The 27,464-nt window shown below is 45.2% G+C and overlaps 2 protein-coding genes across 11 annotated transcripts in view; both read left to right on the top strand.

The window, feature by feature from the left end:
- Nucleotides 1-7,919, top strand: part of LOC111843412 (oxysterol-binding protein-related protein 8-like) — a 48,792-nt gene extending 40,873 nt beyond the window's left edge. For 7 of the 9 annotated variants that reach the window (XM_072710183.1, XM_072710181.1, XM_072710182.1 and 4 more), the window contains 12 exons: nucleotides 108-189; nucleotides 297-395; nucleotides 637-733; nucleotides 877-975; nucleotides 1,533-1,630; nucleotides 1,935-2,024; nucleotides 2,397-2,533; nucleotides 2,713-2,898; nucleotides 4,642-4,795; nucleotides 5,702-5,807; nucleotides 5,995-6,100; nucleotides 6,190-7,919. In XM_072710183.1, the coding sequence (XP_072566284.1) occupies nucleotides 108-189; nucleotides 297-395; nucleotides 637-733; nucleotides 877-975; nucleotides 1,533-1,630; nucleotides 1,935-2,024; nucleotides 2,397-2,533; nucleotides 2,713-2,898; nucleotides 4,642-4,795; nucleotides 5,702-5,807; nucleotides 5,995-6,100; nucleotides 6,190-6,325 (1,390 nt within the window). In that variant the 3' untranslated portion in view covers nucleotides 6,326-7,919. The remainder of the gene's footprint in view (nucleotides 1-107; nucleotides 190-296; nucleotides 396-636; nucleotides 734-876; nucleotides 976-1,532; nucleotides 1,631-1,934; nucleotides 2,025-2,396; nucleotides 2,534-2,712; nucleotides 2,899-4,641; nucleotides 4,796-5,701; nucleotides 5,808-5,994; nucleotides 6,101-6,189) is intronic. The other 2 variants (XM_072710184.1, XM_072710189.1) reach the window with 1 other exon arrangement.
- Nucleotides 7,920-10,119: 2,200 nt separating this feature from the next.
- Nucleotides 10,120-15,024, top strand: bbs10 (Bardet-Biedl syndrome 10). 2 transcript variants are annotated; one of them, XM_023810923.2, is made up of 4 exons: nucleotides 10,120-10,311; nucleotides 10,910-11,207; nucleotides 11,989-13,847; nucleotides 14,713-15,024. In XM_023810923.2, the coding sequence occupies exons 2-3, from the start codon at nucleotides 11,017-11,019 to the stop codon at nucleotides 13,835-13,837; spliced, it is 2,040 nt and encodes a 679-aa protein (XP_023666691.1). In that variant the 5' UTR covers nucleotides 10,120-10,311; nucleotides 10,910-11,016; the 3' UTR covers nucleotides 13,838-13,847; nucleotides 14,713-15,024. The 2 variants fall into 2 exon arrangements, with proteins under 2 accessions (XP_023666691.1, XP_072566281.1); XM_072710180.1 differs by having other exon boundaries at nucleotides 14,397-15,024.
- The last annotated feature ends 12,440 nt before the right edge of the window (nucleotides 15,025-27,464 follow it).

Below are 27,464 nucleotides of genomic sequence, written 5' to 3'. Positions count from 1 at the left end.
AATTTGTACTTTCTGGATCTGAAGTATCCACCTCTGGATGCTATTAATGTCCTCTAGTATGTAGATTTCGCCTAAAAGTGAGTTCAGGCTTTTGACTGTTTCGATAGGGCGGCTGTGGAGGAAAATGCCTATAATCGGATGAAGAAGGTGGTCAAGTGGTACCTGTCTGGGTTCTACAAAAAGCCGAAGGTAAAGGCTGTCCTCCTGCTCTTCTGTGGACACTGAAGAGCCTCAATGTCCAGCACGTTCTCCATATCTGCTGCTTGACAGTCTCCTCTGCTTTGCCCCCCATCCAGGGCCTGAAGAAACCATACAACCCCATCATCGGGGAGACCTTCCGATGCCTGTGGATTCACCCCAAGACCAACAGCAAGACCTTCTACATCTCTGAGCAGGTGATGCACATGGGAGACTTCCATTGCAGGCCTTTGGCATGTTCAGTGGTTTTTATGGTCTCATTGGCCCGTTCTGCTACAGTCAGGTGGCGATATTCACAGTCCTGTGTTCAGGTCACGACGTTCCAGACCCTGGACAATGAGTTTCTTTCTTAACTCTCAAGCTGGTCTCCTGTCAGTTTTCATAGATCATACTTGCCCCATTGTTGCACCTCTAGCTTCATTATCTTCTCCCTGTCAGGTATCCCATCATCCCCCAGTGTCAGCCTTTTATGTGAGCAACAGGAAGGATGGTTTCTGCCTCAGTGGAAGCATCCTGGCCAAGTCGAAGTTTTACGGTGAGCAGCGCCTAACCCTGCCTCCGCTTGCACGACGACCTCGCTGTCTTTCCAAATGGCTGCTCCTGGAATCCATTGTCATATATTTATAATGGTGCTGGCGCTGCGCGGCATGTGATAGACACGGTCTGGTCTGTTCTCAGGAAACTCCCTGTCGGCCATCCTGGATGGAGAGGCCCGGCTGACCTTTCTTAATCGGGGGGAGGATTACGTCATGAACATGCCATACGCCCACTGTAAAGGTAACCGCGTAGATTCTAGCTGTGAGAATAGAGCTGTGTGTCTTCAGGTTGGGCTTCTTGCTAGTTTGTGACATCTAGCTATGATAATAAAACGCTTTTGCTCTTCCTATATCCCTTTCCCCCTGAGCCGCAAGTACAAAATAATTTACCCCTTTGCTCCTGTCACTCAGCATGAACTGTATATAGCAACCAGCAGGCCCCTGTCTTCTGCTATCTCTGACATGTTTAAGCTTCTGTGGATGAAAGAGAGGTATCGTTTGGTTGGTCTCCATAACAAACGAAAGCCCCTTATTCACAGTGGTACCCAGTATGCCCAGTGTACACTTAATTAGTTCCACAGTGGGATGTTGCTCTTCGTCGACTGCGTCACAAAGTAATCGGTGTTGATCCTGAAGGAATAACGACATTTCTGTGCTAATGTCGGCTGGATCGCAAACAGCTTAACGCACTTCTGTTATGATTGCCTTCTCAGTAAGCAGTTCTGGCGCCTCAAGAGCCCCAGTAATGATGAATTTTACCCAGAATGCCTTGTGCAGTGTTGATTTCTTGCCCCTCAGGAATCTTATATGGGACCATGACCCTGGAACTGGGAGGCCAGGTCACCATCATGTGTGAGAAGACCGGCTACAGCGCCCAGCTGGAGTTCAAGCTTAAGGTGCAGGATCTCATTTATTAGAAGGTTCCAGAAACAAGAGTGACCATGTTTTTGTAGGTTTTTTTAGTAGTGTGTATTCAGATAATTTAAGTTTTAGTTTGTGAAATTAAAAAAAAAAAGCAGACCACAGATCCAATGTTTTTTCAGGTAAACAGATTCCCATTGCAGCATGCATTTTTCTTTATATAATGATTACGTAATAGTGCATAAATGTGACCACACTACATAAAACTCTTCAAACTGTTAATTTCTTTTTTTGGAGTTAATATTTTTAACACCTACAGTGTCATATTTTCCTCCATAGCCCTTCTTGGGCAGCAACGACAGTGTGAACCAGATCTCCGGGAAGATCAAACTGGGGAAGGAGGTTCTGGCCACCCTGGAGGGGCACTGGGTACGTCCTTCACACGTATTGCCTGTTCAGATGGGTCACCTGAGCTCCCCCATGTCCGTCAAGCTGGAAAATCTCATACACCCTGCTCAACCTACAGCACAAATCACCCGTATTCATTGTGAAATGTGCACCTCTTGTTTTTTCACATTGAAGGAGGTCCTTTGACTGACCCTGTAGCCCTCTTACTCAGATCTATCCTTTCTGGGTTCTGGCTAAAATAGAAACGGCGTGGGGGGGGTAATGTAAAGGCGTGAGGCTGGCAGTGTGAGGTGGGAGGGGTGTTTGTCCGCCATGTTGGCATGAGGATGAGGTGGGAGGTGTGCTTCTGCTTTTGCCATCAAAACACGGAGAAAGCTGCCCACCTCCCTACAGGATTGCGAGGTTCTCATCAATGACAAGAAGACTTGCATGGTGGAAACCTTCTGGAACCCCACACCGGACCTGAGGAGGAGCCGGCTGACTCGCAGGACGGTGCTCCTCGAGGACCAGGGAGACTTCGAGTCAGAGAAGTGAGTCAGTGCTGCTGCCCATCCTGATGTGTGTAGGAGAGTGATGTCATCGGTCTTTAGTTTATTGACTGTGTATAGCAGCACATTGAGATTGTTCTAGGGCTGCTTGATCGTATTCAATAAAATCTGATGAACGTGTTTTAGGTTATTTTTGGTAAATTTCTATCATTCTTCCTCAGGCTGTGGCAACATGTGACCCGGGCGATCAACAACAAGGACCAAACAGAGGCCACCAACGAGAAGTTCCTCCTGGAGGAAGCGCAGAGGAAATCGGCACGCGAGCGCAAGGCCAAGTGTGAGGCGTGGATCCCGGGACTCTTCGAGCAGGACCCAGTCACTGGAGAGTGGCATTATAAATATGCTGAGTGAGTGCAGGCGCTCTCATTCTCTCTCCGCAAAGATGGTGGCATCTAGTGGACAAAGAGGGAACTGCAAAACTGCATTTGCATCAGTTTGTTTATAATCACCAAAATTAAAGCCATCCTAGTGCCAACACCAAGGGTATAAGCTGCCAGCCACACTACACTTACATGTACAACTTCTGTTTCTTTTTGTTAAACGTGATATAGTATGTATCCATCGCTGGTATTGTGCAAAAGCAGTTTTGATCAGTCCTTGTAACTGGATGGTTTGTCATTTTACTGGGTGCAGAAAAGGGGAGGGAATCAAAAAGCAGATGGCCTACATGTGCAATAGCACTGCTTTCGAAATAGCATTTTATAATACTCTAGTGGTTAGGACTGGGTACTGAACTTCGGTACTTGTGTGGTACTGACCGGAATGCTCCGATCATATGGAGGTTCGAAAAATGTATTATCTTTCGGTGCCAAATTCCGATACCCAAATAGTCAATCTCAGCGCCTGTGAGCTAATAAGCATGCAGCGTACTTGTGTAAAGATCTAAGGTCGCTGGCGATTGCCTGTATAACATAAAAAAAAGGTCAGATTTTCAATATTGAAAAATTGATGGTCGCAAAACCTTGATTCAATGTTGATATAAAAATTGAAGATCAACGTTGTTTCATCCTTTTTTGTCTGATATGGAATCAATGTCATTTCAATATATGTGTGCTATATATTTGCTGATTGCTTAACCACAAACACCGGCGCTTACATAGAAGTTACGCGGAAGTGCAAAAAGAGAGACAGAGTAGATGGAATTATTTTTGTACCTCAATAAGATTGAATACCTTTTTGCTTGCGTCTCCATATATCGCGGGTGGTGAAACGCGCCAGCGTCTGATAACATTACAAACGAAAGATCGATCTGCTGGCCAGATTTATTTATGAATTATTAACATGTTGTATAAGTTAAATATAAATAAAATCTTGTGTCCCGTTATGATCGCGATCTATCCCCCCAGTAATTAATCAATAACTAACAAAACGACTTAAAATAAAAGATTTGTGTTGTAATGTTTAATGTATTCTTGTTGTTGAAATTGACTGATTGATTTAAAAACATATTGGTATCAAAAAAAATTATCTTCAGGAACCAGCATCGAAATCAAGGTATTGTGGTACATGTAATATGTTTTACAGTAAGGGATTCACTACCACTGGGTAATCTACTGCAGAGCTTCATAAATATATATAAATACCGTTATAAGCTTTTTTGGTCAGGTTTGTTCAATAGGGGTGAAAGGAAAGGATGAGCATCACTTATTATGGCTGACATCTGCCATTTATACCATAGGTAACAGAATAGAAGCTAAAGTTACATTTACGTTCAGATTTTGCACTTTTTACAATGCTTCTTGCCCTTTGTCTCAAATTCCTTCAGAGTCAAATAATTGGCATGAGAGTATATAGGCAGTATTAATATAACATAGTATATAGGTAGTATTAATAAAACATAGTATATAGGCAGTATTAATATAACATAGTATATAGGCAGTATTAATTTCCAGCTGACGAAACTGTAAAGATATTAGGGTGTAGAGTTTAAATGGGTGAAAACCTCACCGATTCATGTAGTTCATAGGGATCGATGTCTGTCCCTTGCGGTGATGAGCGAGTTGGCCCGTCTGCCTGCGGTAGGTTCCCAGCCGCATCGTTTTCGGGGACGGCTCACTGTGACCTGCGCTGATCCCTTGTCTCTCCTTCAGCACCCGTCCCTGGGACCCCCTGAACGATCTGATTCAGTTTGAGAAAGACGGCTGCATCCAGACCAATGTGCGCCATCGCACTCCCATGGTACGTTCTGGCAGTGTAGTTAGTCTCAGTGTCCAAGGGGCCAGGAGAGACCAATACAAATGTCAGGTAGGTTGGTCTGCATTTTCTCCCAGAGTTTCCTCTGCTTCAGTCTCACTCCCGCCTGCGCTAAGCCCAGCCTCTCACCAGCGCCATCACCTGGCTGCTTCCTGTGGCCTCTCCAAATCTCAGTTACATTCTTTATCTCATTTTTTTTTTTGGACATTCATCTGCTTTGTTGTGTTGGCCAAAGCTGCTTTGCAGGTGTAGTGAAGATTTATTGAATGATTGATTGCTTAATTATTTAGTTTATTTTTTAAGGGTTTGCACAAGTCTTAATTGTCAGTGGCTGCTTGTGCACTTCTGCATGCTTTGCAGCAGGGCTGGGTGACGCCGCGTCGATATTATACCGCGCGTGCGCAGTAATCACCAGGGCTTCAGATGACGTGCGAAACATAGTAACCTGTATAAACTTCCTGTATGTTTTACGTAAAGTACATAATACTGTTCTGTTATGCTATGGTTTGGTATACTTCAGTGCGATATGCAGTGAAGCGGCAGTGAAGGAAGGGACAGCTCAGCAGCCGGGACATGTTATGGATAAACAAGTTAAAAAGGTCAAAAGATGTTGGCGATGTGGCGGTTATTTTGCAATTCAAAGTTTGACACATTCATTAAATGTAAGGATATGCCGAATTTATAATGATTAAGTTTTAGGCCGAGAAGCTGGGGTCCAGCCAAATCTTTCTGAAGCCCTGGTGATTATTGCACATGTGTGATATAATATCGATGCGATATTGCAAGCCCTACTTTGCAGCCATGCTCTGCAGTCATGCTCTGCATCAGATAAGCGTATATATGCGATATTGCCTGTAAATGCATATTAGCATGCGTTTGCCTGTTTGAGGCCTGAATTCCGAGTCCCGTCACAGTGGTGTGTTAGCGTTGTGCCGACGAGATGCCCGCCCCCTACAGGTCACCGTGCCCAAGCGCAAACACAAGCAAGGCGATGCAGCTAAGAGCAAAGTGAGTGGCGGCTCGTCCCCAGAACCCGAGCATCACGACTCGTCCGGCAGCGAGAGTGAGTCCTCCCTCGAAGCTCGCATTTTATACTGAAGGAGCAGGCTAACATGAGAGCGCCTCTCCAGATGCAGCATAAATGACCTGAATAAAAACTTAAGACACTCCCATTGGTTCTCTGCTGACCGTTTTCCCCATTTTACCTTGTCATTGTGTCTTATCTACATGTGATGCGTTTTTCTTTTCAGGACACAAGAGCAAGCACAGCAGCCGCTTAAGGAAGAAAGGGGCTGACCTGAGTGAACTTCAAAGTGCCATTGAATCCATAAGACGAACCCAGGAAGACATTAACAGGTATCCTTTTTGCTCTGCCAGTAGTTATTTAAGCGAGGGCTCCTGGGTTCTGATTGACATGTGGACGATTCCGTCTCTGTATTCCCCAGGAACATCGCCACCCTGCGTGGCCTCTTGGCACCTGTGCACGGCCATGCCGACGGCAGCATCCTGCAGCACCGTGACTTCATCCTCGTGATCTTCCTCGTCCTGATCCAGATCGTCATCAACTTCCTGTTCAAATGAGGGTAGCCTGCATTTACGGACTCGGGCGTTTTGAATGGGACCTGGAGGGGGGGGGGGGGGCAGTGGTGGGACTAAAGTTGATGACCTGATTCCTGGGGGCTTCATTCCTGCATGCCTGCAGGATGAGGGCCTCGTCGTTCAGCAGCAGCCGGCCCTACCTACAGAGGGCCCCAAAAGACCACTCCTTTTTTTTAACCTTTTAATTTCAAGTTTGTACAATTACTGGGAAATTTGTACATTTTGGTGATAAGGGGGGTGTGATTCTGTTTGCAGTGGCACAGTTTTCCGTCAAGGTCATTGAATGAACTGATGCCACCATAACAGGACAGTAACTCTCTGACACAGTTTAAATGTTTTTTCAACTTGTTTTTTTATTTTTATTACTTTTTGGTATTTTTACTACTTTCCATTTGGTTCCCTAAGAAGGGATATAAAAAGAGGAAAATGGTAGTCCACCTTATGAAGGAAATTGTGTAGAAAATGACTTTTATAGTAAAACAAATTGTGTAAGGATAATTTCAGTGGAATTTTATTATGCCCATTTTTGACTGCCTAACCTGGTAATGAAACAGAAACTCATGTGTTTATGGCACGCACGCAACGAAACAGAAAATGTATACTAGTATCCACAGGAAGTATTAATGCAACTGTAGGAAATCCTACTGTTCAAATGTGATGAAGGGAAAACCAAAAGACGAATGCAGATGAAAGCAATTTCTCATACATGCTCGAAAGTGGTCTCTAATCTGTGTAGACTGAAATACTGTATCTACAACAGGCGTAGTGCATTACAACAAAGTAGGATATGTATGTACTCAGTGAACAAGTGTGGTAGATTTTCTAACAGCCGTATGTATAGAACACTTCGTAAGGCCTTTGTCTGTTACCTTCACTGTCATTATTCTCACAAATTGCTGTACTCACTGCAATCCACAAAACTGTAGAAATGTGATCGCTTTCAGTGCCTTGTTGTTTGGCTTTGAGGAGACGGCAGAGCGTGGACGACATTGTGGATTTGGTGTGCCATAAGAAGCCTTGCAGAAAACGCCCCACTGCGCCAGTGTTCCCCAGCCCAGTATACGGGACGCCAAGACAGTTCACCTTTTTGTTCTCTCCCAGTTCAGTGTTCTAAGATTAGCTGGGAGGAAGCAAATATGTGTACGGCCTGGGGGTCCCCATGCACTGGGCTGGGAACACTGCACTGGGCTGGGAACACTGCACTGGGCTGGGAACACTGCACTGGGCTGGGAACACTGCACTGCGTGATCGCGGCTCTGATCTGCTCGGTCTGTCCCGTTCTTATGTTCCGATTTAGGCTTCACTTATAATAATGAAACCACTAAGGCTCCATAGTCAGTCATTTTCACTTTTATAAATACAATTTTAATTTTTTAAGTCACTCAGCTGTCATAATTGTTTTTACATATGTGATTATTACATCAGTTATAGAAATCATCACAATTTATGACACCGTCCATGTCTTGTGCCACCATAGCAGTAATATTTATTTTCTATAATAAACTGGTTTCAAAGTTTTAACCTTATCTGAAGCAATCTGTATTGCCAAATAAATATTGACATGGTCATTAATGGATCATAATTTGTGATTATTACTTGATGCCATTCTGTTACTTTGTTTTGTGCTATTTGCCGGTCTATAGAGATTAATCTGTGTGTTAATCCTGAATGTTTAAGTTATTTATCAGAACCACTTTAAATATAGATAAATTAATTGTCAGTATGGTTGATCACTGCAGCTCAGGGACTGACATGGTTCAGTCTGTCTGTCTATAAGTTTTATGTAACAACTCACCTCCAGTTCAAACAAGTGATACATCAGAAAGGTAGAGTTACTAGACTGTGATGCTCCATGCTATTACATTAGTGCTCTAGTGTAGGGGTTTCCCACTCCACTCCTCAGGGAAGCCCAGATGGTCCACGCTATGGCTCCCTCCCAGTTTCCTGCCAGACAGACCCCAGGGGTCCCCGAGGACCAAGTTAGGAAACGCTGCTCTAGTGTGTCCTAATGCTGGCCAGGAAATGCAGTGACAACACTACATAGAAATCTAATAGAGGCTGTACTTTCAGAAAAGTAAGAATTAAAACTACTGTGCAGACATATCAATAAAATTACAAGGCAAAGTACTGCAATCTATCTCAAGTGGCCACTTGACTAGGTGAAAAGCATATAAAGCACTACAAAGAGTCACAGTAATACATAGCCAGCTGAAGATGCACACAGGAAGCGTGTGAGAGATCTGATTACAGATACGAAATACCCACAATGCCACACAGGAGCTCTGGGGACAGCGATTCACCCAGCAATTTTATGGATCCTGCTTAAATAACAGACCAAGTGAAAGGCCCATTGAATTGTGTAATGAAGCAATTAATGACCAGATGTAAAAGCATTTCCAGGGTGTATAGGAATGGAATAAAAAACATGCATCCGTCTTCAAAATGTTTATTGCTTAACAGACATAGGAAAAATTAACAATAGGGAGATGAGGTTTGTTGTACACAAAGGGGGCAAAGCCTTGTAGCAACATTTTATAACTTTTTAAAGATACACTGTTTTAACGCTGAGAGGGTTCAAATGAGATTCAGCACGAGCATGTACTCCACTTGCAGTCACATAAAACAGTGTTTCTCTCATCTAAGGTCTTTGTCTGACCCGAGTCAAAAAAGGGGAGAGAGAGAAACGGACGACATTTAAGATTAGAAGGTGTGTGAGAACAGGCCTGTGAGCCACTTATCACTCAGTGGGTGACCTGCTGGGTGTGAATCTGCACGTCCAATCTCTGGAGGTGAGGCATGACGCAGGACCAAAGGCTCATAGCCTTACACTCTCTTTACCTTTTGTGATCCACTCCCCCAAATGGAACTTGGGAAAAGAAGACATTTGTAAACATCTACTTGTGAGCCTCCAGTTGTTATTGAAGGAATGTATATCAACTTTCAGGGTATCCATAGAGGTTTTAGGCCAATGTAAGCATATCATATTGGGGCCGCAATCCAGACCAGTCCAATTATGTTGCAATTTTTTAGGGCTTGGACTGAGACTAACCTTCCCCCCCCCGCCTCACAGCACCCTTGCAAACAATCAGGTTTGTATATAGACTAGAAATATAAACAATAAAGCTCAGATATATGACTTTACCAAAAAGTATGTCTGATTTTATATTTCCACTTCAACTTTCAGCCTTCACTGAATTTATTAGGAAATGCTACTTGGCTGAAATATCTTTGACTATGAGGAACCTATCGTACATCTGGCATTTGTCATAAGGCGGTACTGGGCGTTCCGCTCAGTCTTCTGCTCAAAATTGGAAAGCAGGACGCTTACACACCACAAATGCCGATGCAAATCTTATAAAACTTAGTCCAAAAAATTGTCAGGTATGTCTAATTTACATTTTACACATTGACTGTCACGAAAATAATGAAGAACACATGCCTTTTGAATTATAAAAAAATTATTTGGTTCATCTGGTTCATCCATCCATCCATCGTCCAATCCGCTTATCCTACTCGGTCGCGGGGGGTCCGGAGCCTATCCCGGAAGCAACGGGCTCGAGGCAGGGAAAAACCCTGGACGGGGGGGCAGCCCATCGCAGGGCACACTCACACACCATTCACTCACACATGCACACCTAAGGGCAATTTCAGCAATGCCAATTAGCCTCAGCATGTCTTTGGACTGTGGAGGGAAACCGGAGTACCCGGAGGAAACTCCACGACGACACAGGGAGAACATGCAAACTCCACATGACAATTGCCTATACGAGCAGTAAATTTGTAGCACGACAATTCTCAAAAGCAGAGTCGTAATTTCCACGGTCTTTACGGTAAAACGATCCGGAAACGGATATAATCCGTTGCCTGGATACAACAAAAGCATTTTCGTCTCTGTCGTAAATGACGGTTTTACTAAAGAAACTAAAGAAAGATGCATCGTTTGTCCCAGAACTCAGCTGGTACTTGGGGTATGTTCGCAGATTAATATAAAATAATAAGACGTGCACGAATCTTTAGAACGTGTTCTAATTTAGTATTACTGTGGATTCTGTACGGCTTTTGGTAGCCAATAGTACCAACTGAGTATCTAGAAAATGCATGTAAAAAACGTGTGAACGCTTTTGGCTAATTGGGTAGCAAAATCTTTGCGTTTTCTCTCTGTGGATACCATTTTTCTAAAAACGGGTAAAAACTGAGGTTGTTCGAAATCATTTTACCCACCAGGGGGCGCAATAAACCTTTCGAAACATAACACAAGGTAGTCATTTCGGAGACCAATAAGACACAGCACTTCTGCACTATTTGAGTGCCCGGCAGTTTTAGGATTAGTAAAGTTTAATTATGTTAGAATTTGGTATTTTCGTGGAAAATCAGGCGTTGTGATATAAATAACCCCTTTATTGAAATTTAAGGCAGCCTGGTTTATCATTCAAAGTATGTGTTCAGTGTATGTGTGGTAAATAAATACAGGAGTGCACAGCCTTTAGTGACATTAGACTTTATGTAGTCAAGGAATGTTTTGACAGTGGGTATTCGCTTCTCTTTTTCTCCTTATTTTACGAGCAGGAATGAGAATACGGGCATGCATTTTCAGCCCTCTGGTACAAGCACATATTGATTCGGTGTGAAGCCGTGCTCCACTGCTGTGCTGCGAAAACTCCATCAGTGTGGAGATGAAGGGGGTGCAGCCGGCTCCCCTGGGGGCTCTGGTGCAGGTGGCGGAGGCTCTCGAAGACGTCGTCCGCCGGTGTGTGGGCCCCCGCGGAGGCCAGGTGTTCTTCACGAAGGACACGGGGGAGGCGCTGATCACCCGCGAGGGGAGGCGGATCCTCACAGCTCTGCAGCTGGATCACCCGGTGGCCAGGTATCAAGGCGCGGAAGTTAGCACTCTGCTCTTCCTGATCATTCAGTAATAAAGAGTAAAGAACATTAATATTTCATAGCTTGATGCGCAGTAGCTACACACTGCACAGCTGCGACGTCACAGAAGTGCTTACCAAGATTTTTACATCAGCTGTTTAGGTATAAAGCTCAGTAATTCAGCTGGGCAAAAAGCTGCATATTTTACTAGTTATCAAGTGTTTAGTAAAAGAAAAAAGGAAAAACAGCTCGATGCTACATTGATAAATCCAGTGTTTAAGTAATGTAATTATTATTTCTGTGGTCTCATACCTCTAGGATTAGGGGTTTGTATGGAGTTTATGCTCTCGCCGTGTTTGCCCGCATCTCTTCAGAGCTTTACGGTATCTTCCTGCAGTCCATGAAATTAGGCGAAACGGTGTTTCTGAATGGCCCATTGTGTGTGAGTGTGTGGCCTGTGACAGATCCGAGGTCTGCCCTGCCTTGTGTGTCCTGGGGTGGGCTCCAAGCACAGTGACCTTATACTGGAAATGTGGTTGTGGAAGATGGGTTATTATATTTCATATCTGATAGAGCAGGGGTCCTCCAACTCTGATATTCTGGTATTTGCCTGAGAACAGGTGTGGCTCACCAATAGCCAGGTAGTATAGAAAACCTGCTGGATAGCTCTCCAGGACCGGAGTTGGAGAACCCTGTGGTAGGGAGTAGTGTTTATATATGATTGTAAATACTAAAATGGAGCCATTACCGGTGTTTCCTGAGGGTCGTGTTGTTGTTGTTGCTAGGGCGCTGGTGGGCTGTGTGTCTGCACATTGCGTCGCCACCGGAGACGGTGCCAAGTCCTTCATCCTGCTGCTGGCAGCGCTTCTCCGCGGAATCCGGGCCACCGGTGGCTCCCCCGTCGCCGGCTGGCGTTCGTCGGGACAGACCGACCCGTGCGGGCGTCTGGAGGCCCGTCGGTCTGCCTGTCAGCTTCTCTCCTTTCAGACGCAGGTTCTGGATGCTGTCGTGAAGGAGCACGTCGCCCCACACGCGACCTCCTTGTTTTCCCACACCAGCCCCGCAGAGGCCAGGCGGGCCCTCAGGCTGCTCCTGGAGGCTTTCTTCCGCGGGCGGGCGGGGCAGGTCCACTGTGGGCTATTGGCCGAGATGGCCTGCGACTTCTACCACAGGTGGAACTGTGAGCGGGACAGGGTCGGCACGCTGAGAATGATCCGCGATCACTTCCCGGAGCTCCACACGTCGGTGACGGGCTTCCCGACCAGCAAGTCGCGAATCCTGCAAGGGCTGGTGCTGCACAGGGATTTGACCGTGTACTGTCCCGCGGAGGGGCCCACCAAAGCCGCGGTGCTCCACACGGCCCTACAGCCACTTCTGACGGAAGCTGACAGCACCCTGATTATCAGTTCCAGCCACCAGTTCCATGGCTGGGGGACCTGGGTTGCCGGCCAAGTGGAGCAGAACGTGGCTTCCTTGGAGAACTTGCAGGTGAAGCTCCTGCTGTCTGCCGTGAAGCAGACGGACCTAGTACTCTACCACGCCAAGAAGGCCGGAATGTCGGTGGTGGAGTGCCTCGACATGGAGGAGCTCTCTCTCTTCTGTCGCCTCAGTGGAGTCCTGCCTTTGACGGACTTGGCCGACCTGGTGGACAATGCCCACGTTGCCTCAGTGACCTTCTGCCAGCCCGTGGTGCTGGGCTCTCGCAGGTACACGCATGTTGGCATCCCGGAGGGGCGGGACTTCCTCCCCCATTGCCTGGTCCTCTGCGGGCCCGCGGAGGGTCTGACGAATCAGTGCGTTTCGGCATTCGGTGACGCCATCAGGGTGATGCAGCGGGTTTGCGAGCCTGTCCGCTGTCAGCACCGGCATATGGGGAAAAGGGGCAACATAAACTTGCCTTCCAGTCTAGAGAAAAGCCCCAGCTCACAGAATGAGACTGAGATGGGTACCATGAAGATCACAGCTATCATTTCTCAGGATATTCCAGGAGTCCTGAAAGATTCGTATATGGGCCTGGAATGGCCAACACATGCCACAAAAAGAGAGAACATTTTAGTAGAAAACCGTTATACGCCAGATCTAAATATCTCTATTCAAGGACATGACTCTGCAGAAACCACAGTGGGAGGAGGTCAAAAGACCTCAGACATGACAGCCTCAGTCAAGGAAAATCTATTCTACTCAAACACGTTAATAGAGCCAGGTGCCGTGTTACCAGCAGGGGGAGCTTTTGAGTTTCTGCTACACCATTACCTCCTGAAGTACACCTCCCGCACACACTGCCCTGATACCCAGGCAGCCTGCAGGCTGGTGGCCGAGGCTCTTCTGAGCCTGCCCAGGCAGGTCTATGCGCACAGCGGCACGGGCGGTCACTTCCTGAAGGTCTACACCAGCTTTGTGTCCAGGATTCAGAGCGGCGAGCCGGCGAGGCCTGTCAGCCTGGGCCCCGAGGGACTCGAGTCAGTGGCCTGTAAATACGATCTTCTGGTCTCCGTGCTGCAGTGCCTGGGAAGGCTGCTGTCTGTGGACGCCATCATTCACACGACCGCGTTGCGTGTAGCGGACCAAGCCAGGGAGGAAGACGAGGATGAGGACGATCTAAGCGTTCGCGCTCCTAGGCTGTGTCAGCACTGAGCTTCCGCAGGTGTATAAAATGCTCTATTTATATTTATGTGGTCGGCCCCTCTCTAAGAGTTACAGCCACTGTGGGCTAATGGAACCTAAATGAATAATGCCGAGTTGGAACACAAATGTGGCCTGTTCAGCATGTACTGTGATTGTCATCTTTTAATGTTGCAGTGGCTGCAGCTTCACTTAAAATCGTGGCTCTAATTAAATTTGCTTTTATCCAAAGCAATATAGTCAGACAGTCTCTGGAACAATTGGGGGTGCTTGGGCCCAACAGTCAAATCGCTTTGCCGACTTTGGGTTTGAACCAGCAACCTTCAAGTTGTAGACGATGTGATGTAATTTGCTGACTCTCACACCACCACCAAGCATCAATTGTAGTCTAGGAATCATTGTAACATTATGAAACCTGAAGTTCTGTCATGTGAAAGTACAGTAATGTTGAGTGTTAATGTGCACATCAGGGTTAGGGCCATTCCATTCTGTTTAATTCAGTTCAATTTGTATAGTGCATTTTCACAACATTACATTGTCTCAAAGCACTTTACATTCTCCCTGCCCCCAGTGAGCAATCCAGAGGCGACAGTGGCGAGGAAAAACTCCCTAGAAGGAAGAAACCTTGGGAGGAATCAGATTCAAGGGGGGAGCCCATCCTCCATTCCTGAATGCATTCATCAATTCCAATCCAAATCAGGGAATGCAACTGGAGTTGGAATTTAAATCTCCCTGAAATTCGTATTCAATTCCAATTCTGTCCCCATGGTTTTTTTCCAGTTCCATTTCCTGATTTGGATTGGAATTGATGAATGCATTCCAGAATGGCCCCAGCCCTGGTGTACATCTTGTGATGAGGCTATTGATGGTGACGCTCTGGCTTTTAGGTGCCAATGGATTGGTCCTGGCACCTTGCTCTCTAGGTGAAGAGCACTGCATGAACACTGCAATCCCTTAGAGGAGTATAGGCCACCTGCCACAAGGCAAGACACAGACCGGAGAACTGCAAACTTGTAACGGTTGTAACCTGTAACGGTTTCCAAATATAGCTTGAACTTTCAGTAAGCAGATTATTCCTTGTTTGTGTGGTGGTGTTACCATGCTGCCATTACAGTGTACGCCTTGGATATAATCACTACAAGTGACCCATTAGCTGTGTGCTGCTAGGGTGAAATTAAACATCCCTGTTGAGTGTCTTAGGTTGGGAAACACTGCTGATTATTCCCTCTCTCCCTTTGATGGCTATTGAAGCTCTGTTCATTTGGTCTTGTGGAACATGTGGTAATACATTCACTTTGTGGTCGAGTGCAAAAGACGAAATCATCCTGAGCACAAAGATGCTTCCGTGAGTGTGAGAATGTAATGAAAGGAGCGGTACACATCATAACATTTAACCACTAATGGGTGAAGTGAAATACATTGATTACCTTATTACACCTGTCAAGGGTGACATTGTATTTTAGGCAAGGGAACAGTCAGTTCCTGAAGTTGATGTGTTGGAAGCAGGAAAAATGGGCAAGTGTAAGGATCAGAGTGACTTTGACAAGGACCACATTTTGATGACTGGGTCAGAGCATCTCCAAAACGGCAGGTTTTGTGGGGTGTTCCCAGTATGCAGTGGTCAGTATCTACCAAAAGTGTTCCTAGGAAGGCCAGTCTATGGGATGTACTGGACAAACAAGTCGGACCCATGGAGGTCCCACCTCGCAATTTACAGGACTTGAAGGATCTGCTGCTAACGTCTTGGTGCCAGATACCACAGGACACCTTCAGAGGTCGTGTGGAGTTCATGCCCTGATGGGTCAGAGCTGTTTTGGTGGTATGAGGAGGACCTACACAATATTAGGTAGATGGTTTTAATGTTATGGCTGATTGTTGTGTAATTCAACCAAAAGACAGGAGAATGATCATTTAGACTGAGATTGTATACAGAGGAGGATCTTAATTAAACATCCCCTTCAGTGATCTCTGCTGCTTAGGTGAATTGGCATCCCTGAACTGCACTTCATGGGTGATTGTTAATGAGTGCCCAGCGTTAAACTTCGAGTTTGATCCAAGGTGTACTCTACCCTGTGCCCTGTGCATCTGGCGGTAGGTTTTAAGGTCATTGTTACTAGTGACAAAGTTTTAAACGAGGGATAAAAATGGAAAAAGATCCGTAAAAATGTCCCGGTACCCTGTACCAGTGCATACTGTCACAAAGCAGCACCGATTCTGACCGAGAACTGAAAGGGTGCACCTGGGGAAATGTGGCGATGAAACTGTGCTAGAAAAAGATGTGCCGCCTTGTATTTCTCCATCTTTATTTTGAGTGTTAACCCTCGATACAATCTGCAGGAACCTCTATGATCTCTGGATAGGGAAACTAACTCTGACCCCTCTGTAGACCCTTAACCAGAGGTGCTTCTCCCCATGATGACTTCTGGCTGTATGTTGCATGTGCTGCAAAAGACATTTGTGTCCAAAGTGTCTTCAGCAGAAATACATCATCGTGTGTCTGTCACACACCCCTAAATTGTTCCATCTACTGAAAGTCTGAGTATGAGGCAGCGATGTGGATTTTTCTTTTTGGCTCTGACAGCTGATGTCACCCATCTGACCTGGGTCCTGTCAGCACTTCTCATAAGAGACTCTGGGCTCTTTTAATCTGAAATATGTAGGCACTCAGCCAGGTGCTCTAAGAGGAAGGCAGCATAGCCTCTTCTCATAAAACGCTGCAAATGGTATGTTTACTGGATGCAAAATTGGAGGGTATCATTCAGCAGGAAGCTGTCTGCAGAGCAGCGGAGGGCCTAAACATGACGGAGGAAGGCTCTTTAAATCCGGGTAAAATAATGGACCTTCTGATGCTTGTTATGTAATATTTTCTCAGATGGCTTCGTCAACATACTACTTTTTTTTTTTTCCTTCCCAGTTGATCATAACATGTTTTAACTGGTTGAGCCGGCAGTGAAGTCTGGATATCGAGCTTGCAGCCTGACTGTCCCCCTTTTCGCAGTGACCAATTGCAGTGGACGGGGTTAAGCCGTGCCTCTGCTCTTCCCCCTCCTCCTCCTCCTCCTCCTCCTGCTCTCGCACCCCCCCCCCCCATCCATGAAAAGCCCGAATGCCTGTGACGGCCGTCAGAGCCCGGCGGCTGCTGGCTCAGCGTGATATTTGTCCTCCACGCGGTGCAGGATTAGCGTTAGCATTTCCACCGCCGAGCGAAGGGACACGGGGAGCGATTCTGCAAAAAGAAAGGGAAGAAAGCCCAGTGTCCAGGCCTTCGCTCCAAGGCCAGGCTCAGAAGAAGCTCCCAGCTCGCAGTGTGCCAGCTCCCCCATCCACACACAAGCAGCTGGTCCAGCACCGAGGGCCCAGGGCTTGTGACCTGGCTCCGACTGGCTGGGTGCTGCTCTGTAGCTGTGGATGCATGGTGAGATACGAGTCAGAATCTGGCTCGTCATCCCATATACTCACAGACTAACTCTGTCCTGTAAGTCATGTTCTGATTTGGGGATATTAGACTGAGAAAGTCATAAAAAAGGCAAAACCTCTCTTAATTTCATACAAATGTAATCAAAATCAGCTGTAGGGGTAGTACATAAATATTATAATGTCAATATCCTATAAAAATGAGTGACTTTAAGTTACATAATATCAGTTCAGCCCCTTCCTATTCCCTGCCTTGTGCACATAGCTTCCAGGATAGACTCTGGACCCCCGCAACCATGAATAGGACAAGCGGTTATAGAAGATGGATGGATGGAAGGATGGCATCACCTGAATGATGTTCAGATTTGAGTTCTTATGTTCCTACTGTAAGAAAACCAAAAAAGGCCTGATTCCTCTTTACTTAGAATGTTCTTATGTTGCACTTCTGCCCCTTGAATAGTCTTATTAGGTTCTTGCTTTGTCAGACGTTGTTGTGTAGCTCCTGCTCCAATGCTACACCTGGACATTCATAGGCAGCTCAGCCTATAGATGCACTTATGCACCTTGACAGGTGTTGATATATGGAAAAAAGCATCTGCTAAATATCCATCCATCCAACCATTTTCTGAAACTGCTTGTCCTATTCAGGGTCGGGGGGTGGGGGGTCCATAGGCTATGAGAATAAGGCAGGGAACAACCCAGGATGGGGCTCCAACCAACCCATCGCAGGGCACACTCACACACCATTCACCCTTATGGGCAATTTAGTCATTCCAATCAGCCTCAGCACATCTTTGGACTGTGGGGGGAACCTGGAGGAAACCCCACAATGACATGGGGAGAACATGCCGTCTCCACACGCAGAACCCTGGAGGAGCCTCGAACCCAGGTCCCAGAGGTGTGAAGCGACAGTGCTGCCCCGGTCTGCTGAATATGTTAAATGTGAATATACAAACAGATATAGGTCCCTATCAGTACAGCTGTCGGTGGCTCCTCTCAGCTACTGTACCTCGCTTTCACATGAGCTCAAGCATCCTTTGCCGTTGACGCCTTTACATCCTGTACTGATCATACTGATATCTCAGCTCTTTGTCTGTCCACTCGTGTCAGCGGCTATCGAGCCCCCGGTCTGGGCAGGCAGGTCACATTGACATCTCCCCACACCTGCACAGTGATCTGATAAACCTCCCTCTCGGTCCGGAACCAGTGCCTGTCACAGCTGATGTTGGTATAGCAGTGAGGGACAGTATTGTATCATTGAAGGAGGGAAAATTAAGACAAGTCCAGAAGAAGCAAAAAAAAAATTTAAATGAGGAGAGGCTATGACAACAGTGTCCTCTTCTGTGGAATGTTCTCCATGATGAAACCTTTTTAGCTTCTCTCAGTCCAGGTTCTGCACCCCTGTGGTGACAGGCCACAGCACTTGCAGGCTCTCAATCTGCCGAAACACAACACAATCAAAGCTCTTGATTGGATTCATTTGTGGGTGTTCCACAAAGCAGGATTTCTTGCTTAGCTGGATAACTTGTTGGATTTAAGGTAGTCTGGGCTAAATTGGCTTTATCTTTGTTCACTTACGTTTAGCTCAGGCTACCTTAAATCCAACAAGCTAACTAGCTAAGCAAGAAACCCTCCTTCGTGGAACACCTCCCTGGAATCAAGATTGAAAACCAAAACAAAGCAGTTCACGGCAGTGTTTCCCAGTCTGGTCCTTCAGGACCCACAGGCAGTCCACGTCTTTGCTCCCTCCTAGCTCCCAGTAGGGATGGATGCAAAAATGTGGACTGTTTGACAGAGCTCAGAGGGAGCAAAAATGTGGACTGTCCTTGGGTCCCTGAGGACTGGATTGGGAAACACTGATCCAGAGGAAAGGTGTGTTTTTCGGTTATGAGATATGTTATGATGTCTCTGCCTTGTACATGAAGTCCAAATGCTGCCACTACCTTTCAGTCACATGACAAAAGAAGCAGCCTGTCATCAGTACTGAATTGTCCGTGTGCAGCTGCCGAACGTCTCAGGGACACTGCATCAGGGGGCATCGCAGATCAATCAGGCGTGACTCAGCAGACAGCTGTGCGCTGTACGGGATTGCTGCACTTACCCTCTTGCCCCAGCTGTCATCTTTTTCTCTTGGTGAAGAACTACAGGAAGGCTAGCAGCCATTGAACTTCTGTTGTAGTTCCATGGATAAACTTGGGATCAGGCTACAGGCATGTTGATTGTATATGTGTCTTTATTTAGTTCATTCCATTATAGAAATTTGGTAACACTTTATTTAAAGCAGTCATGTATAATGCAGTATGGATAGCTTCATAATGCATTATAATGCATTCATAAAGTATTATAAACACGGATATAACTATTTATAGAAAGGCATTGGTGGCACAAGGCATTTATAGAAACACGTTATAGCCATGTTTACTATGCATTATGAATGCTATATGAAACTCTCATCTATAATGCACTATAAATACCTTCATGACACCCCATCCTGGGTTGTTCCCTGCCTTGTGCCCATAGCCTCCAAGATAGGCTCTGGACCCCCCCCCCCCCCCCCCCCCCCCATGACCCTGAATAGGCTAAGCAGCTTCAGAAAATGAATGGACGGCTACTTGAAGTGTTACTGAAAAGTTCTTATGAGACAAATTTTAAGAGCATGACGTGATTGGTCCCAGACTATAAAATGTTCTCATTGAACCAAAAACTGAGGTTTGACTTGGAAATAATCATTCCCAGCAGGAGAAGTCAGACTTATTGGAAAAGGCTGCAGTTGCTTGAGTTTCCTCTACTACCAGGACTGAGGATGATCTGGAGACCTTATGGTTCTGGTCCCATGCCTCGAGTGCAGTGTTTCACTAATTGTTTTGCCTTGACTGAAATCTTAGGTTCAAGGTTCTTCTGTTGTCATGTGTACTTGGTACAATGAAATTCTTACCAAAAAAAACATTAAGTACAGTTGCTGCCGATGATTATCATGACGAAAGCAGACAATAATACCACAGTAGACAGAAAAACACTTTGACTATACATGTGCCAGCGATGTTTTGAAGGTAATGGAGGTAGAATATGAGGAATTTAAAGTCAGAATGTCAGTTGTTACAGGATTGGTGTGCAGTTTGCTTTTGTTGTGGAGTACGTAAGCTCTATTTTTAAAGAAAAAAGAGGATCCCGAGAAAAAGGTAATCTTTTATACATTCAGTCTAAGTTTAGGAGCTCTCAGCCAGAGAATTTTCTTCTAGTTTGGATGGATGTTTTCTATTTTAATCATAATTAGACTGTGGGCAAGACTGTGTCCTTCTGAAAGGCAATGTGGGTTGCCATGGGAATGGCTCTCCAGATATTGGAAGGGATTCTCATGATTACAGAAGGAGAGAACTTCTACTTACATATCAAACCTCTGCTTTCTGGTGACAAGGAGCATGTTCTACTGATGGTATTGGTCAGACAATCTGTTCTAGTTAACAAAAAAAAATACTAGGATTCTGCTTCTGAGATCATCTGCTATATAGCCTGCGAATCAAGATGTGACTCAGCAGATAGGAAATATGTTTCTGCCTGTTGACGGACGTCACCAGGTTAGTGGTGGTGTTTGTAAACGATCCATGTGCCATCAGCTGAATCACCTCATTTGAACATCTTGAATTTGTGCCGTTTCATAATACGACTCAGAGATGGCCTGTCAGTCTTTTAGATGGTTCTATAGGACAAGCAGGCCTGACTGTACTTAAGCATTCTGTCTCCACCCTATAGACCAGTGTGCTGTTGTGATAAGAGCCGTGTCCCAAATCCTCTATCCAGAGAGAAGAGGATTAGACTCATCAATACTTGGTGACATGTACTGCTGTATAATCAGTGCTTGAAGCGTGCCGGAACGCAGTGGAACGCAGTTCCGGAACTTCTGTATTTTCGTCTTTTGGGTTCCGCCACTTTTTTCTGTGTTCCGGTACTTACTGAAACTGATCCGACGCAGCGACAGTGGCCCGAGAATAGACAATATCACAAGACCGATAAAAGACTACATTACCCACGAGCCACGACAGTGTCCTATCATATGCATCCACTGAGTCCCAACCAATCGCATCAGCTTTAGCCCTAGTCTATTGTTAGGCCTACAAGTATCACACTGGTCTGTTTCATGTTGTTTTAATGGTTTTTCAGTATTCCATTTGTGAATTATAAAAAAGTAGCCTATGCCTATAGGTTATTGCTTGGAAGAATGATTAAATTAAAATTGTTTTTGAACCAACACATCCTAAAGACTTGATTTTTTTTTCACCACACAAATGTCAAATGTCGGAAAATTAGAGTTCCTGCACTTATTTTTTCCCACTTCAAGCACTGAGTATAATACATGAAATACCAAGCGTCAGTTTATCCCATATGTACAGAACCCTCACCACTCTTGGGCATCTCCTGCTCTTCATTTTTTAAACACTGTAATGGCGCTTTAATACTGCCACCAAGAACCGAGCCTTACCCGATCCGTACTACGAACTGGCAGTTTTCCATTGCAAAGTATACGAGCCGTACTCAAGCTATAACCACACTGACAGGGCCCTTACTAGCTGACTAGCAGAGCCGAAAGTATGACCAAACTGAGCTGGTTGCATCACCACCATCTGATTGGACGAAATGCACAGAGATATCGGTGTTCTGCGCATGGACTATCTGAAGGAAAAAGTGTATATTCCATATTTTTCCATATATTATTCATTGTTAGTAGTATCGCACATTGCAATGAATTCCCAAAAACTCGAAACTTGAAAATATCCAACCTCCTGCTTAATAACATACTATACAACAGCTGAATGGGATGGATTCGTAATACAAATTTATACAAGCGAATGCTAATTCTGCTAGTGCTCGATACTTGTACAACACAGCGATTCTCACAGACGTGCTAATGTCTAAAAAATAACACATATGATATGTAAGTAGCTTAAAAAAAAGCACATAGTAAATGTGCTTCTACACCGTATGAACTAGTAAATAAGCGTCTCTTCAATTTTCCGGCTCTAAAACCCGGCCACGATACCGAGCCGACCCTTCTGCAGTGGAAAACCGAAGTGAGCTGGAACCGTACTGGAACTGCTTTGTAACTAGTCTCTAGGGCTCGGGCACGGGTCGATTCCTGTATGCCAGTGGAAAATCATCATAAATATTACAATGAACGCTTTCCTAGGATCCTGCCGATTTGCCTCCGAGAGATGACCTCTGCACAAGAGCACTTCTCCGCTTTGGCTTTGGGGAAACAAAGATATCCGTTTCGTTGGTCATCTTTAAAAAATATGAGGATGACCATCTTTTCAGAAGCCCTAGGCAAAGCTTTACTTGGGAGGCCCCCCTACCAAGAAAACTAAGGATCATTTCACTTTGGGGACCCTTGGTATCTGCCTGTTCTGCCTACAGCTATAGCTGGCCATGTTTCTGCTTGCATTTTAATTTGATGTATATGGTTTCATTTTTAAATGATTTTTAATTTGTGTAATTATTCTCATACTGTACCACCACCACCACCAGCCTGCACAGTGGTAACAAGGCATGATGGATCCATGTCCTCATTCTGTTTACGCCAAATTCTGACTCTACCATTTGAATGTCTCAACAGAAATCGAGACTCATCAGACCAGGCAACATTTTTCCAGTCTTCAACTGTCCAATTTTGGTGAGCTCGTGCAAATTGTAGCCTCTTTTTCCTATTTGTAGTGGAGATGAGTGGTACCCGGTGGGGTCTTCTGCTGTTGTAGCCCATCCGGCTCAAGGTTGTGCGTGTTGTGGCTTCACAAATGCTTTGCTGCATACCTCGATTGTAATGAGTGGTTATTTCAGTCAAAGTTGCTCTTCTATCAGCTTGAATCAGTCAGCCCATTCTCCTCTGACCTCTAGCATCAACAAGGCATTTTCGCCCACAGGACTGCCGCATACTGGATGTTTTTCCCTTTGCACACCATTCTTTGTAAACCCTAGAAATGGTTGTGCGTGAAAATCCCAGTAACTGAGCAGATTGTGAAATACTCAGACCGGCCCGTCTGGCACCAACAACCATGCCACGCTCAGAATTGCTTAAATCACCTTTCTTTCCCATTCTGACATTCAGTTTGGAGTTCAGGAGATTGTCTTGACCAGGACCACACCCCTAAATGCATTGAAGCAACTGCCATGTGATTGGTTGATTAGATAATTGCATTAATGAGAAATTGAACAGGTGTTCCTAATAATCCTTTAGGTGAGTGTATATGAATATATAATAAGTTATATATTTTTTCCATGACTTTGGGCCCCCTTGTGTGCATTGGGTCTTGGGCAGCTTCTTTCCTTATGCCTGCATTCCGCCCTAAAGATGACCTTGTCCACTCATGTTAAAGAAAAACACCTTGCCGAATGCGTCACCGCATAACGTATGTGAAGACTGATGTGTCATATTTTTTGCCATGGCCAGATGACTAGCTCTTTCCAGGACTGCCCAGAGCAGTGGCTGCAGTTCTCGCTTCATGGTGGCTTTCTCTATGCGGGTTATAGTCTGCTGACCCTTCAGAAAGTGGGGGTCAGTTATTTTGACGGCCTGGATTGGAATATGTTTGGTATTCACATCAGTTCTGGGCACAGGCCAGGTGCTGTTCATCAGGCCTTCTGTGAAAGACATGTACGATTGCAGAGAATTAAAACTGATTGTAGGTACATTTTGTGGGATTATATTAAACTGGGGCCCCACAGAAGTCTGCATAACTGCTTAGTTCTGGGTTTATAAAACGATATTCCCAGCTAAAGCTAGTAGATGTTATCTCCCTGGTAACAAACAGCTTCTTCTATAATCATAAAAAGGCTGTACATTCTTCTTGAGCTGGAAAGTCAATGAAATTTTCGTTACCTTTCGTTACCTTTTTTAGCTTGGACAGCCTTCTGTCATCTAGACCTGTTCTAGAATAGCCTCAAAAACTTGGTGAAAGATGCTGTGATACTGGCATTTCAAGGGTCTATATGCCTTCTCCTCTTATTTTACGTCCTTGCCCTGTGTTTCTAACAGCCAAATTTTTACAGCAAATCCATGTAATGATAGGGACGGGGGGGAATCCCTCCCTGTTGCCATGGCAACTCCTCCCTACAGTTTCTCTGCCCTTTTATCATTGGCTGTTCCTCAGAGACTTTCTCCCGTGTCTAAAATATCAGTACCTTTCAGTTCTGCTTGCTGAAATCATCTTTGATTACACGTACAGTTAATCAGCTGAAGAAAGCACTGCAATAGCCAAATATACAGGCTCCAAAGCCACACGAAATACATTCACCTCACTGCATGCTTTCCTCAGCGTTTGGTAAGCAGGCATCGCTGTGGGAACACTGAGCATCCCCTCAGTGTCGTTTCATGGCTGAGGCTCTAATGCTTCAGCTCCTTAAGGCTAACAGTTATCTAAGAGGAACATGGTGTGCTCGTCTCTATATGGCTTGGACATAAAGACTCTTTTGTTTTCTCAAAATGTTTGTATATGTCTGTGGAGGAGTCTTGTGTGTGCCCTCTGCAGGTTGGGGTCAGAATGACATAGGAAATAATTCTAAAAATGGCATTCAATAATTACTGTAAGTCTACGCATTACCACAAGCTCACTGCTAGACTGTTACTACAGATTTTCTGCTGCATGTACGTCACATCTAAATGAGGAAGGAGTACTTTTCAGTGCACGTATATACTGGAAAGTATTACCTTCCACAAGTACGTATGTTTAGAATTTAGTGATCAGTGGTCATTGTTGACACACCACAGCACACAGTGCACAACAACGAAATGTGTCCTCTGCATTTAACCCATATGTGACTTTGTGACATAGCAGGGGGCAGCTAATTCAGCGCCCGGGGAGCAGTGCTTGGGGGCGGTACCTTGCTCACGGTACCTCAGTGGTGCCTTGCTGGTCAGGGATTCGAACCTGCAATCTTTCAATTACAAGTACATATATGTATACATTTGCATTAAAAAATCCTTCAATCAACTGTAAGCACTTTAACTGTGAAGTTTTGTGTTGAACAACTGATTTAAATTTGTTAATATCTAGAATGGCTTGGTGCCGGCGAGTGCAGGGCACAAGGCAGGGGACACCGTGAATGAGGGGCCAGTCCAGTGAAGGGCAGACTCACACCCGATGGGATATTTAGGGTCACCAATTCAGCAACTGAATGTCTTTGGACTGAGGGAGGTGAACATGCCCACAGAGTGGGATTGAAAACCCCAAGCCATAGTGATATATTTAAATTTCTTTTTTGGGATACTATTTCACTTATTATTGCAGTGTAAAGCATGATATTTACAGTTGGTGTTCTGGGGCTCATGACTATAAATATATTACTGATATTATACAGTATATATAGCTGCATGAAATTCGGAGTCAAGGAAAAAGTACTGAAGTACAAATGAACTGGAATGAAAGTGATTCATCCTCTCCAGAGCATCGCAAAAAAGAGCAAACATACCATAACCAGGGGCTAGAGAAAAGGAATAGCAGGTGATGCGTGAAGTAGACCTTTCCTGTTACAGAAAGACACGTTTTCTCTCAGGGTCGAAGTGCCTTGAATCACACTGACAGTTAAAAGCAAGGCCTTTTTCAAAGGCATTCTGTGCAAGAAGAGCCGTGATCCCGGAATGCAGCGTATTCTTCTGGGAGAACTGTTGGAAGGACTTCTTTTTCATTAATTATTGATATGCGGAATCCCTCAAATGTCTATGTATGAAATGACTCAGGCCAGATCTAGAGTGATATCTCTAAATACTGGACATTTTTTGACCCATCCAAAGTGAACCCCAGTGTTTTGCCCCAAGCAGTCAGCACCCCCGACTCCCCCGCAATCCTGACCAGGATTAGGTAAACGGATGAATATACCATATCATTTTTGGTTTTGTTAGACCTAAATTACAGCTTACGGGTTAATCAATTTAATATTTTAGAGGCCTAGCAGCCTTTATGAGCAAAACAACTTAGCTGTGAATTGTGACTTTCTGGACATAATAGTGAACATCATAGCAATATTCACTTCAACATAAAATTATGCATGGGACTCTATGCCTTTCAGAAGCATTATGTAATGGACAATAAAGCAGACAATATATTTTATGCAACTGATAACTCAGTGGGTTGGACTGTTGACTCACATCTCTACAGGTGGGGCTCAATCCCCCACCCCCCTCCGGATCTGTGGGCATTTTTCAGACGCAATATGCAGGTTGGGGATCTCCCAGATAAGCAGTTGTTTAATTCTGAATTACACCGCTGCTCTGGGGTTTGACGGGAGTTATGACAAGCATAGGTTAGTGGACAGCCTATCACAGTCTGATCTGTGACACAACATCGTTTCATAATGACTGACAACAAAAGGCCCACACGTCAGAAACATGCCTCATTTTTTGGTAAATATTGCATATTGGGTGGAATATATTACAGCACAGCCGAAGCTGCATGTAAATTTTGTATTTTGCATGTAAATATTGCATGTAAATACCAAAGTGTAATGTTTTTCATACAGCAGAATTTGCGTCATGTTGCATTTTCAGTATATTGGCAGTATTGAATTGAGTGTGGGAGTTTGCCTGGTTTCCTCATGTTCCATGGACTTTTTTCAAGCGTTTCAATTTCCTATCTAGAGACATGCAGTTAAGCAAAGTGACGTTTCTTAGGGTAGTATGTGCTTATGTATACCCTGCAATGGACTCACGTCCCGTCTAGGGTGTTCCCCTGCTTTGTGCCCTGTGCTTCCACGGTTAAGCTCCAGCCCGCCCAAAACACTGGATAAGCTGCTGAATGATATACTGAAGGACTGTAGGTAATATACAAACACAGCAGATCGTGCGATGTACCACATTCACACTCTGCATTGTGATGTAAATACTGTCTTTTTTAATGTCCTCGTTTCCTCACCACAGAGCCAGAAATCTGTCGTCACTGAAAACAGTTGTGAAAGGATTGCTTAAGTTATATGAACCCCTTCTTGGTCGGCTGAAGAGCCACGTAGAGATGTGAGCTACGCATTCCCATCTCGATTAACCAAAGAGAACAAAACAACGAGGGCTACTTTAGTCGAAACGCGCGCGCGCGCGCGCGCACACACACACACACACACACACACACACACACACACACACACACACACACACACACAACGGCATTATAACCGAAATGACCATGCACAGCGGTCAGCTTATCGCAGTATCTCCGCAAGGGGCTCCGCTCTGGCCCCGCCCACAAGC

This window comes from Paramormyrops kingsleyae, chromosome 3 (genome assembly GCF_048594095.1).
Source record: "Paramormyrops kingsleyae isolate MSU_618 chromosome 3, PKINGS_0.4, whole genome shotgun sequence".
Taxonomy (NCBI): domain Eukaryota; kingdom Metazoa; phylum Chordata; class Actinopteri; order Osteoglossiformes; family Mormyridae; genus Paramormyrops; species Paramormyrops kingsleyae.
Note: the sequence above shows the minus strand (reverse complement) of the source record. Positions and strands in the feature narration are given on the sequence as shown.